The sequence below is a fragment of the Chiloscyllium plagiosum genome, chromosome 16, assembly GCF_004010195.1.
Source record: "Chiloscyllium plagiosum isolate BGI_BamShark_2017 chromosome 16, ASM401019v2, whole genome shotgun sequence".
NCBI classification, from domain to species: domain Eukaryota; kingdom Metazoa; phylum Chordata; class Chondrichthyes; order Orectolobiformes; family Hemiscylliidae; genus Chiloscyllium; species Chiloscyllium plagiosum.
The window spans coordinates 45,745,978-45,760,662 of record NC_057725.1 but is presented as its reverse complement, the minus strand read 5'-3'; the positions used below and the strand labels follow the sequence as shown (position 1 = coordinate 45,760,662).

At 39.9% G+C, this 14,685-nt stretch overlaps 1 protein-coding gene across 5 annotated transcripts in view; it reads right to left on the bottom strand.

Annotated features, from left to right (window-relative positions):
• lsp1a (lymphocyte specific protein 1 a) overlaps window positions 1–14,685 on the bottom strand; it is a 325,234-nt gene that overhangs the window by 125,149 nt on the left and 185,400 nt on the right. For all 5 annotated transcript variants that reach the window (XM_043705982.1, XM_043705980.1, XM_043705981.1 and 2 more), the window contains exon 2: window positions 12,956–13,120. In XM_043705982.1, coding sequence (XP_043561917.1) covers window positions 12,956–13,120 — 165 coding nt within the window. The remainder of the gene's footprint in view (window positions 1–12,955; window positions 13,121–14,685) is intronic.

Here is a 14,685-nt window from a genome sequence, read left to right as displayed (position 1 = left end):
TGGACCTAATATACCAACCACTACAGTAGACAGCTGAAACTGACAACCGGAAGCGGCAGGGACAGACCACTATAAACACCGGAGGAAACATCAAAGAAACGCTTCGCAGGAGGCTCCCAAGCACTGATGATGTCGCCTAGCCAGGGGACGAAACGTTTGCAACAAAAACTTCCAGCTCGTATTCAAGATGACAAGAAGGTGTGGATAAAATAGATGTGGAGGGAATGCTTCCTCTTGTGGGGCATTTCAGGACGAGAGGTCATAGACTTAGGATAAGGGACAGCAAATTTAAAACATAGTCGAGGAGAAACGATTTTTCCCAAAGGGTTGTGAATCTGTGGAATTTGCTACCCCAAGGTGCAGTGGATGATGGGACAGTGAATTTATTTAAGCAGGAGTTAGATAGTATGGGGAGAAGGGATATGGAGAGAAGGCAAGAAAATGGGGTAAGGAGCATATCAGCTATGAACAAATGGCTGAGCGGACTCGATGGGCCAAACGGCTTAATTCTGCTCCTCCATTTAATGAACTTGTAAGTGAGAAAAGCAAGTGAAGGAGAACAAAAGTCACTTGGAAGATGAGGAAATGTTTGTTTCTTTTGCTTTAAACTAAACGAATACATTCCAGATGAATCAGTGTTGTCGAAGGACTTAGTGCTAGCTCATAATGTGGTTTCTAAGTTGCATTTTATTTTGTTTCTCCCCTGTAATTGATTTAATTCAACTGATGTACATACCATTTACTGCACTGCTGGTACACATTTTGGGAATACTAAAATAGAAGGAATGCACTGGGAATATGTTACCATTTGCAAGGAACACCTTCATTCTGAAACAATCAGAAATCACCATTTCTCAGAGGTAGCTGAAAACAAGCATATGAGCTAAAAATTCAATAGCCTCCTAAAAACAGGCACCAGGATCATAATGTGCAATTAGTCTGCATAGAGAATATCTACCTAAATTTTGACTAACGGACATCTTGCAAGTACTTCCATCAGCAAATGTTGCATTCGCTGTAAAAGATACCATAAGTAAAGGAGGCCCCAGTGAAATGGTTAACTGTTGTACATTCCAGACTATAGGCTAGCAATGGTCTGAACTGTGTGTGCAGCCACCCAGATAGAGAAAATCTTTGTAAGTAATGGCATTTGGCACAGAGAAGTGTTGAAATAATAGAAATTCTTAAACATTTCCTCAAGGGAAATATTCTTTGAACAGTAAGTGCCAACAAGCAGCCTGATTAATGCAGATTTCAATCCAACAAAAATCCCCCAAAATATTCCTCCCTTCCTGTAACATGACTATAAACCCTCCACGCTTTCAGCAGCTACAACTCAATTGAGGCTAAAGGATTGAATTCAATTAGAAACCTACATTGAAAGAGACCAAAATTCACAGAACAGGACACCAACATAATCAAGATGTTTATCCAACTTCCCAACAAGTCAGCAAGTACAGAAGTCTCACAGAACAAAGTTGCCAGCTGTAATTTCCACTTTGTGCTGAGTCTATTGCAGATTAACATTAATTGTGGGCCATTTAGCCTCAGCTTCCTTTGGTTAGCAGGAAAAGAAAAATCCCCCTGAATCCCCACATTTCATTGCATTGTGTCAGTGTTTCTGTGCTGGATAAGGAAAGAATTGAACTCTTGTATATTGCCACCCCCAATAAAATAGTTGAGGTGCTAACATCTATGGATAACTAGTAAGCACCTTCAGCAGAGGTAAAAAGAAATATAGATGTTTGAAAATCTGAAGACAAATTCAGAACACAATGAAAATGTGCTAGCTGTTTTTCTCAGTACATTATCAGTCCACTAAAATTCAAACTAATATAGGTTTAAGACCATAAGATATAGGAGCGGAAGGAAGGCCATTCGGCCCATCGAGTCCACCCCGCCATTCAATCATGGCTGATGGGCATTTCAACTCCACTTACCCGCATTCCCCCCGTAGCCCTTAATTCCTTGTGACATCAAGAATTTATCAATTTCTGCCTTGAAGACATTTAGCGTCCCAGCCTCCACTGCACTCTGTGGCAATGAATTCCACAGGCCCACCACTCTCTGGCTGAAGAAATGTCTCCGCATTTCTGTTCTGAATTTACCCCCTAAGTCTGTGTCCATGGGTCCTAGTCTCCTCGCCTAACGGAAACAATTTCCTAGCGTCCACCCTCTCCAAGCCATGTATTATCTTGTAAGTTTATATGGGGAGAGTGCGGGTAAGTGGCGTTGAAATGCCCATCAGCCATGATTGAATGGCAGAGTGGACCCGATGGGCTGAATGGCCTTACTTCCCCTCCTATGTCTTATGGTCTTATGGCTGACAACTACAGAGAGTCACTGATCTGCTCAAAATTCGAAAAGGCTGACAAAAGTAACATCAACACAAAGCAGAGAGCTGCTTTATAGTTATTGGTTCTTGCTCCATGAGAAGGAAAAGGAGAATTCTCCGTATCTTTTAAATTGGTTCAAGTAAATTCTATTTTCATATTTTAACAGAGTCATGATAAAGTTAAAATGGCACATAAAAATGAGCATAAATAAGTGAATAATAGAACTAAACAATTAATTAAAAACTTATTGAGAATGGTTGCACTGATTGTACATCAAAGCTGCAGTATGTGGGAGCTCAAGGATACCATTGTGATTCAGGGCAATCATATCTGTGATAAATGCTGGGAGTTCAAGCAGGTTTGGCTCAGGGTTTATGAGCAGGAGGCTGAACTACAGACATTGCAAAGCGTCAAGGAGGGGAATGGTTACCTGGATTCTATGTATCAGAAGGCAGTCACACCTCTTAGGATAAGTTGTCCTGATATGGTCATTGATGAAGGACAGCAGGCTGTGAATGCAGGTGAGAATGGTAAGGAGGGTCCAGAGGACAGGACTGCAGGTGTATTAGCCTGTGCAATTGTTCAACGGGTCTGAGGTTCTTTCACCTTCCTTGGATGAATGCAAGGGGTAGTGGGATGCTTAAGCTAAATGGCAGTGGCACTGTGGTACATAGAGCCATCCAAGCATGGGGAGCCAAAAGAATATAATGGTATTAGGGAACAGCACAATCAGGGGATTGACACTGTTCTCTGCAACAAAGAGTGTGGGTCTAGACAGCTGTATTATCTGCCCAGTTGCAGGACTCAGGATATCTATCATGGGCTGGAGAAGAACTTATAGTATGGGGTAAAAGATCCTACATTGGTCTATGTGAGCATCAACAACATAGGCTGAACTAGGAAAGACATTCTGCATAGACAATATGAGAAGATAGGCACTAAATTTAGAAACAGAATCTCAAAAGTAGCAATCTCTAGATAATTACCATAATCTTTCAAATTAGCATAGGGTAACCGGTTTAGAGAGCTGAATGCATGAATGAAAGACTGGTGTATGAGAAGTGGGTTCTGGTTGGTGGGCATTGGCACCAATAGTGGAGAAATTGGAATTAGTACCATGGGACAGTCCACACCTGTAACTACTGGGACAGTTGCTGTTACAAACTACATAACAAGAGAGGATTTTGACCAAAAAAAAGGGGGAAAGAGTCCAAATTTGGTCCCCTGTAGTAAATCAAAATGTGAGTAAAAGGCAATAAAGGAAGGAATTAATATGAGAAATGATACACAGACAATGGCAAGAAGGACAGAGAATGCAAATAAAAGAGCAAATCTGCTGTTAATATTAGATGCTACAAAAATAATAAAAGCAAAAATCTTTAGGCACTGTATTTGTATGTACGTCACATACAAAATAAAACAGATGAATTCATAGTTCAAGTTGAGTATGATGCAATGGCCATTGCTGAGACATGGCTGCAGGCTGACCTTGATTAGGACCTAAATATTGAAGGCTGTGTGATACTTTGGAAGGACAGGTCAGGGAAAATTATGGAAAATTAGCTCTGTTAAAGATAATACAGGTACTCAACCCTCTATCTGAAATTCCGAAATCCGAAAAGCTCCAAAATCTGAATTTTTTTTCTCGTGAAGCTTTTTCTGTATAACAAGGTTGTTTGGCATGCCAACAGGTGACCAAAGTCCACACCCACTCGACCCACATCACTCAGATGTGATTTGGTCACATGGCCCAGCACTGGCAGGCATCAATTGTGTCTCAGCGCTCATACTACTCACACGTGCGTCTGCTGTTCGGTAAGATTTTTTAACTGTAAAAATGTCATTTATTCTTAAATCTGAAAACTTCCGAAATTCAAAAAACAACTGGTCCCAAGAATTGCGGATAAAGGACTGTGTACCTGTATTAGCTCAATAGATAGAGATTATCTAAATTTGGGAAACAAGAATATAGAAACAGTCTGGGTAGAGATAAGGAATGTTAAAGGCATCCGATTTTGCCTTCTCTCTTTCAAACTGCAGACTGAACTCTACCGGATTATGATCGCTGCTTCCTAAGTGTTCCCTTACTTTAAGATTTTTTATAAAGTCTGGTTCATTACATAGCACTAGGTCCAGAATAGCCTGCTCCCTTGTGGGCTCTATGACAAGCTGTTCCAAAAAGCCATCCTGTAAGTATTCCATGAATTCCCTTTCTTTGGATCCACTGGCAACATTATTTACCCAGTCCACCTGCATATTGAAGTCTCCCAGGATCACCGTGACCTTGCCTTTCTGATAATAAAGGCAAGGACACATGTTTAAATAACGTGATTTTAGTTTTTAAATGAGGTGTCACAGACAGTTGGTGAGGGCAGTGTGGTTGTTATGGTGTATATTCCATAAGGCTTTTGATAAAGATACGCCAGGCTTGTCTGCAAAGTTAAAACCCATGGAAGTACAAGGAGAGTAGAACATGGATGTGAGGTTGGCTCAATGACAGTAAATAAAGTGCTGGTGAATGGATGTTTTTCAGACTGGAGGAAGTTATATAGTGAGATTCCCCAAGGAATGTTACTAAGAACACGTTTCTTTCTTCACATACATTAATGTCTTAAACTTTGTTATGTAGCCTTTAATTTCAAAACTTGCATAAGACACAAACATGAAAGTGTTGTAAAGAGGACAAAGATAGACCAAGAGAACAGAAACAGATTAGTTGGATGGGTGAAAGTTTAGCAGATGAAGCTTAATACAAAGTGTGAAATAATACACTTTGGGAGGAAGAACAAGAGGATAATACTGTAGGAGCAAATTACTACAAATGATGGAATCTGAACTGAAAACAAAACATGCTAGAAGTCACAGCAGGTCAGGCTGCATCTGTGGAGAGAGTCATCTAGACTCAAAACATTAGCTTGCTCTCTCTCCACAGATGCTGCCTGACTCGCAGTGATTTCCACTATTTTTTGATTTCAGTCAAGAAGAGAATAATAATTAGCTCTTGCAACAATTTTATAGTTTCATAGAATTGAAACTTGGCTTTCCTGTTATTTCACTTTGATCTTGTCATACTCCTTTCACTGTTTCCAGCAGGAATCATTTTCTTTCATTATTGGATGGGGTGATAAATTCGTCATTGCTCCACTCTCACGTGTTGGTCACTGTGTCTTTACTACAGTTCTCAATGAGTCAGGATACAGATAAAGTCAGTACATGACTTCAGGCATCTTCAATTACATCTTTTTCTTGTTCAGCTTCAGGCTCATCTTAGAATGCTGAACAAATCTTAAAAGTGATTTAGTGACCTGTGAAAAGCTGCAAATCTCTTCTGGTGTATATTAACAGTCCATATATTAGACTTGCTTCAGCTGAGTGGTTATGTATTTTACTTAAATGTCTACTATCTGGAACAGCAGAACTTTGATCTTGTCTCACCTTTGCACTAGAGGACTCGAATAGATATCTCCATGATCGATTGATCTCTTTCTGCTCATTCTAACAGTGTCACAACTTGCTGGGGGAGATGCACTAACATGCAAGCTCCACTGTTCTTGACATTGTCACAAAGATTTAATTTTAAAGATTTAACAAATTGCTTAGAGTTCCCTAATTTACCTGTCTGTTGGTTGAGGTTGTCTGTTAACCTGAGATTAAGTTTCTGTTATAACATGAGATATTTATTACAAATAAATTCATTCTAATCAATGGTAAAGAAGAATATAAATTGCCAACATATAATTCTGCTAGCTGAAACTCTAAACCCATCCAACAAGATTAATTAACTTTTCATTGAAGACACAGGACAGTTAGCACACTAATGTCACAGACTTTGGTTAGACTGTATGGTTAGAGGCAAAATAAAGGAGATTTATATTTACAGTGACCAGTAGGAGAGAATAGCTAGCTAACTTCCAGGTTTTGGTTACTTCACTGCAGGGACAAAGAGACAGACAGAGCGCGAGAGACAATAAGACCATAAGACACAGGAGCAGAATTAGGCAATTCGGCCCATCAAGTCTGTTTCGCCATTCGATCGTGGCTGATATGTTTCTCAACCCCATTCTCCTGCCTTTTTCCTGTGACCTTGGATCCCCTTACTAATAAGAACCTTCTCGGTCTTAAACACACTGAATGGCTTGGCCTCCGCAGCCTTCTGTACCAATGCATTCCACAGGTTTACCGCCTTCTGGCTGAAGAAATTCCTGCTCATTGAAGTGCTGTTCCTTCATTCTGGGGCTGTGCCCTCAGGTCTTAGTCTCTCCTACAAAGGGAAACATCATCTCTATGTTCACTCTATCCAGGCCACTCAGTATTCTGAAAGTTTCAATGAGATTCATCCCTTATCTTCTATCAAGTACAGACACAAAGTCCTCAACCACTCCTTAGATGACAACCCAGGATCATTCTTGTAAACCTCCTCTGAGCCCCATCCAGTGCCAGCACATCCTCAGCTATAGTACAGGGCCCAAAACTACTTTCCATATTCCAAATGTGGTCTGACCAGAGCCTTATATAGCCTTAGCAGTACGTCTTTGCTGTTGTATTCTGGCCTTTTTAAAATGAAGGCCAGCATTGTGTTCTAATTGTCTTGTTAACTGCCTGCTAACTGAACTTGCATGTTAAGAGAATCCTAAACTCGGACCCCTAAGTCCCTTTGTGTTTCAGATTTGTGAAGCCTCTCAACATTATAGGAAGGAGATTAATAAGCTAGAGTAAGTTCAGAAGCAATTTCCCAGGATGTTGCTGGGTATGGAAGTTTTGAGTAATAAAGAAAGGCTGGATTGGTGAGGACCTTTTTCACTGGAGTGTAACAGTTTATAAAATCATGAGAAGTATGGATAGGGTTGATGGTAGGTGTCTTTTCCCAAGGATGGGAGATTTCAAGACTAGGGGGCATATTTTCAAGATGAGAGCAAAGAAATTTAAAAAAGGCACGAAGGGCAAATTATTTTTTTTTCTAAACACGATGGTGGTACGCATGTCAAATGACTTTCCTGAGGAAGTTACAATGTGGGCAGAGTTACAATGTTTAAATGACATTTGAATAAGTACATGAATAGGGAAGGTTTAGAAGGACACAGGCCAGGAGCAGGCAGGCAGATTTAGTTTAGTTTGGGATTATGTTTGGCATGGACTGGTTGGACTAAAGGGTCTGTTTCCGTGCTGTTTTGACTATTTAGAAAATACTCTATGCCGCTACTCTTCCTACCAAAGTGCATAATCATACGTTCCTTCATTGTTTTCCATCTGCCACTTCTTTGCCCATTCTCCTAGTTTGTCCACGTCCTCTGCAGCCTAGCTGTTTCCGCAACACTATCCAAACTTCCCACTCATTGTGTCATCTGCAAACTTATCAACAATGCTCTCCATTCCTTTGTCGAGATTGTTAATATCTAACATGAATAGTTGTGGTCCAACTAGCCACTGGCTGCTATTCTGAAAGAGACTCCTTTATCCCTGCTGTCTGCCTTCTGCCAGTCAGGCAATCCTCTATCCCTGCCAATACCTTGCCCGTAACCCTATGGACTCTTATTTAGCATCCTCCTGTGCAGCATCTTGTCAAAGGCTTCCGTATATCCAAATAGATCACATCAACTGGCTCTCCTTTGTCCCGTTACCTCTTCAAAGAATTCTAAGACTTTGTCAGGCATGACCGCCCCTTGTTGAAGCTGTGCTGACTCAGTCCTATTTCACCAGGCCCTTCTATGTACTCCACAATCCTATCCTTCATAGTAGACTTAAAATCTTACTAATGACTGAGCTCTGGCTGACTGGCCTATAATTTCTGTCTTTTCCCTCCCTGTATTCTTAAACTGGGTGTTACATTAGTTATTTTCCAGTTCTCCGAGGTGTTCGCTGACTTCAGTGATTCTTAAAAGATCATCAATGCCTCCACAATGTCTTCTTAGATATCCTTCAGAATTCTGGGGTGCAGTCCATTTGATCTGGGTGATTTATCCACTTGTAAACCTTTCAGCTTCCCTAGTGCCTTCTCATTCATGATGATTATTACACTCACCTCTGCTCCTGACTCTCGAAGTTCTGGTATGCTGCTGGTGTCTTTCACAGTGAAAAGTGGTGCAAAATATCTATTCAGTTCCACCACTTCTTTGTTCCCCAGTACTACTTCAATAACTTCATTTTCCAGCAGTCCAATGCCCACTCTTGATTCTCTCTTTTAATATATCTAAAAAATCTTTTGCAATTTTATCTATTAATAGCTAGCTTCCTATCATATTTCATTTTCTCCCCTCATTGTTTTTTTGATGGTCCACTGCTAGTCATTAAATACTTCCCTTTCCTCTGACTTCCCACAAATCTTTGCCACATTGTATGCTCGGTCTTTTGCTGTTATGCTGTCCTTGATTTTCCTTGTCAGCCATTCTTGTCTCATCCTCCCCTTGGAATTTTTCTTCCTTCGTGGGATGAAATTTTGCCGTGCCCCTCGAATAATCCCAGAAACTCCGCCATTGTTGCCCCATCGTCTTCCCAGCTAGGCTTCCTTTCTGATCAACTCTAGCCTGCTCCTCCCTTAGGCCTTGTAGTTATCTTTACTCAAAATGTGATTCCATTACATCCGATTGCAGCTTCTCCCTGTCAAACTGCAGAGTGCATTCTAACATATTATGCTCACTGTCCCCTAAGGGTTCCTTCATGTTAAGGCTCCCTAATCAGGTCTGCCTCATTACACATCCTCAAATCCAGAATTGCAGGTTTCCTTGGGTCTAAGGAGGAAGACTGGAATCATTTCGTGATTATCTGAATTACGCACAAGATACTTTGCAATGAGCCCACACTTATCATAGGACTGGGAGGAGTAGGCCACTTGGCGCTTCAAGTCTGCTTTACAATTCAATAAGATCGTGCTCATCTGGTTACGGCCTCCACTCCATCACTTGAAGGGTGTTAGGGTAGCAAGATACAGAGCACGTTTCTACTGAGAAAAAAAACCCATAAAAACCAAGAGGTGTTTTGCTCACAGTCTAATAATGCTAGCAAGATAAAATACAAGATTGCATACAATGAAAGGATTGGGTAGAACCCATAGAGTCATAGCACTGGTATTCAAAGATAAAGTGTGGAAGAGGTATGGTCATATGATTCAACTACCAGCATGTATTCGATGTCTGATAGCAATTCAAATTACGTTCCACAAGGAAGATTGTTGTTCTCCTTGATGCAAAATTTCGCAGGTAGACCAGTGGGAGAAAGGTCACAATCCCATTGTAGCACCTGCTCAGAATGGCTATTGACTTCAATAACAGAACCATGAAAATAATATCTTGCCTGTCCTTTTGTCATTATTTAAAGTAGTACGCTAAAATTATCTTTTCTATTTTATGATATTACACAACTCTTAGTGGGTACATGTCAATAATATAAAATCGACCACTAATTAGCAAACTCAGTCAGCAAGTTTACAAGGATGATACATGTGGAAATCTAGAAAAATAAATTATTGACACATCAAATACTGTTTGTTTGATGTTGATTTAAGGGGTAATGTAATGGAAGTTTCAACGCGTAACCTAACCAGTGGGGCTTCGGATCAGGTAAAGGTTGATGCCTGCTAAAAATTGAAGACTTTTACTCTAACTTTTAATAACATCACTCTTTAGAGCTCGATTTTATATTATTGACATGTACCCACTAAGAGTTATGTACTATCGTAAAATAGAAAAGATAAATTTAGCATACTACTTCCTTTGCATATTATTTTTCAATCACTAAGTTAGAGTGAAAGCTGTTTTATGTTTGCAACAGGTTTTTCACTGCGTGCTAGATCTGAAAGGTCATAGGTTCAAGTCCTATTCACGAGATTTCAGCACATAATCCTGGTTGGCACTTCCAAGAAATAAGGAGACCATTTTTTGTATAAGACATTAAATGCAGACTTCACTTACCCTATCAAGTGGGAGTTTAAAAGAAAAAGCACAGGTTGGGCAGAGAGTCTGATTATTTATTTCATTGACATTTGTGGGAATTCACTTCTGTATTTCTTCCACTGAAACATTAATCTACATCTCTAAAGTAATCATTTGATAAACCTTTGGGGACCACCTTCTACATTATAAATGTATGCCATTCATCTGTTGGTCTTCTTTCCTCCTTTACAAAGTAAACTATTGATAGAACACTTCTAGCTCTACTCGTTGACCAGAATGATCTAATTATTAATCTCGTCTTGCTTCAGAATAGGTCAATACAGATCCATCAACAATTTTCTGCTGGCTTAATTGTCTTTTCCCTTTTACACTGCATGCATTAACCAAATCAAATACTGGTAACGCTTTCTAATGAATCTGTAGCTATCTTCATTATGTTAGTTCCGTATTGAACAATCTTTCTTGTACTCAACTACACAGATGTGAACATGTACTACTCTAGGTAAAAGGAAAATCCACAAAATATGGAACTTAAACCTACATTTCTGGCTGGCTGGTGAAGAGTGGCATTGAGTTGGATACCAATTTTACGCACTGCCCAATTTTATATACCATTGACTCCAATGGAGCATAACCAGGATGGGGTTTCCAAACAGGAGTCTGACCAAAAGATACTTCCTTCTTGCCAGATTGTCAGATTCAATGATTTTATTTCTTGTTACGCTTTCTCTCTTCTGGCATTAAACAAAAGAGATTCAAATGTGCTTGAGGCTCAGGTCATATACAATGTCCGGCCAATATTTATCAGTTTTACTTATGGTTTTCAATAGGACGAGGGGTCTATTATGATGGTGTAGAGGATTGAATTTTTAGATGGTATATCCAGTGCAGAGTTCTGCACACAGGGAATACATATCAAATGCTTCATCCCAGCTTCACATTCATGAAAATTAGTCCTGTCTTTTTTTTCCGTTCACTCATGAATGTTGCTGGCCATTTCTAATTACCATTGAGAAGACCAGTTTGAATCAAAGTGGAGCTCAACATAAGTTGCTTGCACTTCAGAGGATAGTTAAAAGTAAACCACATTTCAGTGATTAGAGAGTGGCATATTGGCCAGACTGGGTGAGGACAGCAGATTTCCTTCCCTGAAACTCATTAGTAAACCAAGCAGCTAATCTTAATCAGCAATTTAGTAGTTTCATTTTCACTAGTGCTGACTGGTGGTGAAGTAGGAAAGTTTTAATGACCTCTTGCATGATATATTTGAAGGCTGGGAGGACATTTATTTAGGCTGGATAATAGCGAGTAAACGCAAAAAGGAAAAAACAAGTGAAAAGTGAGAAGGATCCATATTGATCCAAGTCATTGTGTATACTTCAATATGGAGTTCCAAGATACCCTATATGTTCATTTCCAACTTGCTTTTTGACCACTTCTTCCATGTTGGATCCAGTTGGCCCCTAACCTCTACTAAAACTAGCCTGTGTGCACGCGCATGTGTATCTGTGGTGTGTATATGTAAATGTTTGGGAATCATGGGAGTAAATTGTTGAAGGCTAATTAATTGGCAACTTTAATGCAATGTTTCACCACCACTGGTACAAACGCAGCTGTGGATGAGCCTAGTCGTTGAGTAATGTGCACAACAAGTAAAAAAAGCCTGCTTGAGGTCTCCCTTAGAGGGGGAAATCGAGGTGGGGGGAAAATGGATGGAGATTTGTAGAGGGATATTATTTTTCATTCGAATACTCAGTACCTGATTGTGGAACTTAGCATCAGGAAGGGAAAGCTCGCTGTGAGTCAGCGCTTGCCCTCAATGCTCATCCCCTAACCCCAGAAAATCCTTCTCACCAAGACTTCTCTCTGACCTGGATCACTCCAATTCTCAGTCTCCCAAGGCTGTCACTGCCGCCCTAGTGCTGTTGGTGAGATAGCGGTGTCCGTTTGCCTGGCTGCTTTCAAAGGTCATTAATTCTGGAGAAACTGTCTGAGAGGCACCAGTAATCTTGTGAAATGATGCATCTTCAGTTTATTTGAATCTGCTGTGACTTGTGCACCTTATGGACTTGAAAAGTGCAACAATTCTTGGACCTTCTTGTCCAGGTTAATCCTATGATACCTCCATAAAATTCTCACTCTAGCTTTTCATACCAGATACATTTAATTAATTGAATTGAAATTCTATAGTTTTGGTGGGATCATCTAGACCAGGCCTGCTGGATTACTCGTTTGGCAATGTAACCGCCATGTTACCACACTCCCATCATGCATCACATGAAGCTTTTTGGCAACACTAAATTACAAAATTTCCTCTCTATTATTTCAGTACACTTGAGGTTAGCTTCTCAACTTCCCAGTTCTACATATTCGAAAGTGCCTTTTTTCTCCATTCCGAATCACACAGAAAAGAAGTTAAAAGGGTTCATCTTTGTGATACATAATAGCAATCGATAGGTTTAAGCTACACACGAACTTCCTTTTGAAGGTGAAGGATCGAAGGCAGGTTTCCTCAGACATGCCCTGGAATTGTGTCCCACTTTAACATCCAAAAGCTCCAAAAATTATTGTAAATGGTAATAAGAGGTATCATTTCATGAAATTGTTAATAACTCGAACTGAGGGGTATTAAGACACATTTACATCTTTCATCATCTGTAACTCACACTGCAACTACTATGTGCCCAAATCTCAGAAATAATTTTGAATAGCTTTTATTTTAAAAGAACCTACTGATTTTCCGCAGTTGTTGAGAGGCTCTCAAACACTGGTGTCGATGATGTGCTGCTGGTGAAGGACCCATTGTCATCTTGATCATAGCGTCTCTCATCACGTGCTCGACGGCGGCGCTCACGGGCTATCTCCTCCTCGTCTTCCATACTTCTCTGTGCAGTTAGTCTGAGGGGGAACAGCAATGCTGTCAGTAATGTGGCATTCTGTTGACCAATTCACATTAATTGTGAAGTTAATTGGGAAACAAAACCAAAAGCGATGAAGAGGATCTTTCATTCTGAAATTCCTTGCTGCAAAAGGAAAATCTCCTTTTGCAAACATAGTCCAAACTTGTAAATTGGGCTTCAAATACAAAACACCACCATCATCATTGTCCAAATGCAAAAAGCAGCTTTGTCCACCCCTTCTCTAACCAAAACAATGGGCTCTCATTCCCTGTATCCTTCTCTTGGAGGCAACTATCCATCTCTGGCCCCCTGCCAACTTCCCACATTTCCTTCTCATCAACTTTAACTCTGCATTCATGCAGATTGTCTAATTTTTCTCTATTATTTATAGAAATTGTGGCATTGGTTACCTCAGATAGCTAAATGACCAACATGTGGTTCAGAATAACGCCAATGGCTATGTTCTGTTCCCATTCCCATTCCCATTCCATCCTGCCTCCTGCCCCTTCGCTCAACTGAACAGCAATGGAAAATCACCACTGACAAAAACCACCATGAAAACAACTCTGGATAAAACAAATCAGCAGGCAATGAGTCAAGGACTTCGCTTTGGACAGAGCACACACCAAGTGAATGAATAAATAGCCGAAATTAGTTCTCTGTCATTTACATTTTGACAGATTACAAGGGGAGGTGAGTTTTTCTGGGTATTTGAATTTAATTAACAGAGAGATTTGACCTCCATGTTGTAACAACATTCATTCTACTATTTCTGTAGGGAGTAACTGAAGCTTTCTGTGTATAATTAAATCCATATCAATGTTTATTGGGGATAGAAAGGGATGTAGAGTTGAGGTCAGATCAAATTCGGTCAGTTGTTATTTTATCAAACAGAGGAGCTCATGGCATAGTGGCAACATCACTGAACTAGTAAACCTGAAACCCAGGTCAATGTTTTTTGGGTCATGGATTCGAATCTCAACTCAGCAGATGGTGAAATTTGAATTCAATAAAAATCTGGAACAAAGAGCTGGCCCAATGGTTGTTGTAAAAACCCATCTGATTTACGATGTCCTTCAGAGAAGCAAATTGGCCATTCTTACTTGTCTGACCTACACATGACTCCAAACCCATAATGTGGTCAACTCTTGACTGCTCTCTTGGTAATTAAGGATGAACAATAAATGTTGGCTTGGTCAGTGATGCCTACATCCCATAAACAAATGTTTTAAATGGCTCATAATCTGAATAGTCAATTCCTGCTCAATCTTAATTTGTAAGTTTTTAACAATAAACATTTAATGGACATCCATTATCATAAGATCCAGGAATTTAATTGAATCTTATGAGGAGTCTTTTGGGGTATTAAGTTTTAGACTGCAATTGCTTTGGGAGACACCAGAATAAAAAAGTGAGATAGACCTTTGAATACAAGGTGACTGAAATGTTTGTGGTCCTTTTGTCATCAGAAAATATAAAAAAAGAGATGGAACATGTTTGGCCATAGCACTTGTGGGTTTCTTTGTTGAAAAGAAAGTAAGTGGACATTCCAACGAGTTTCCT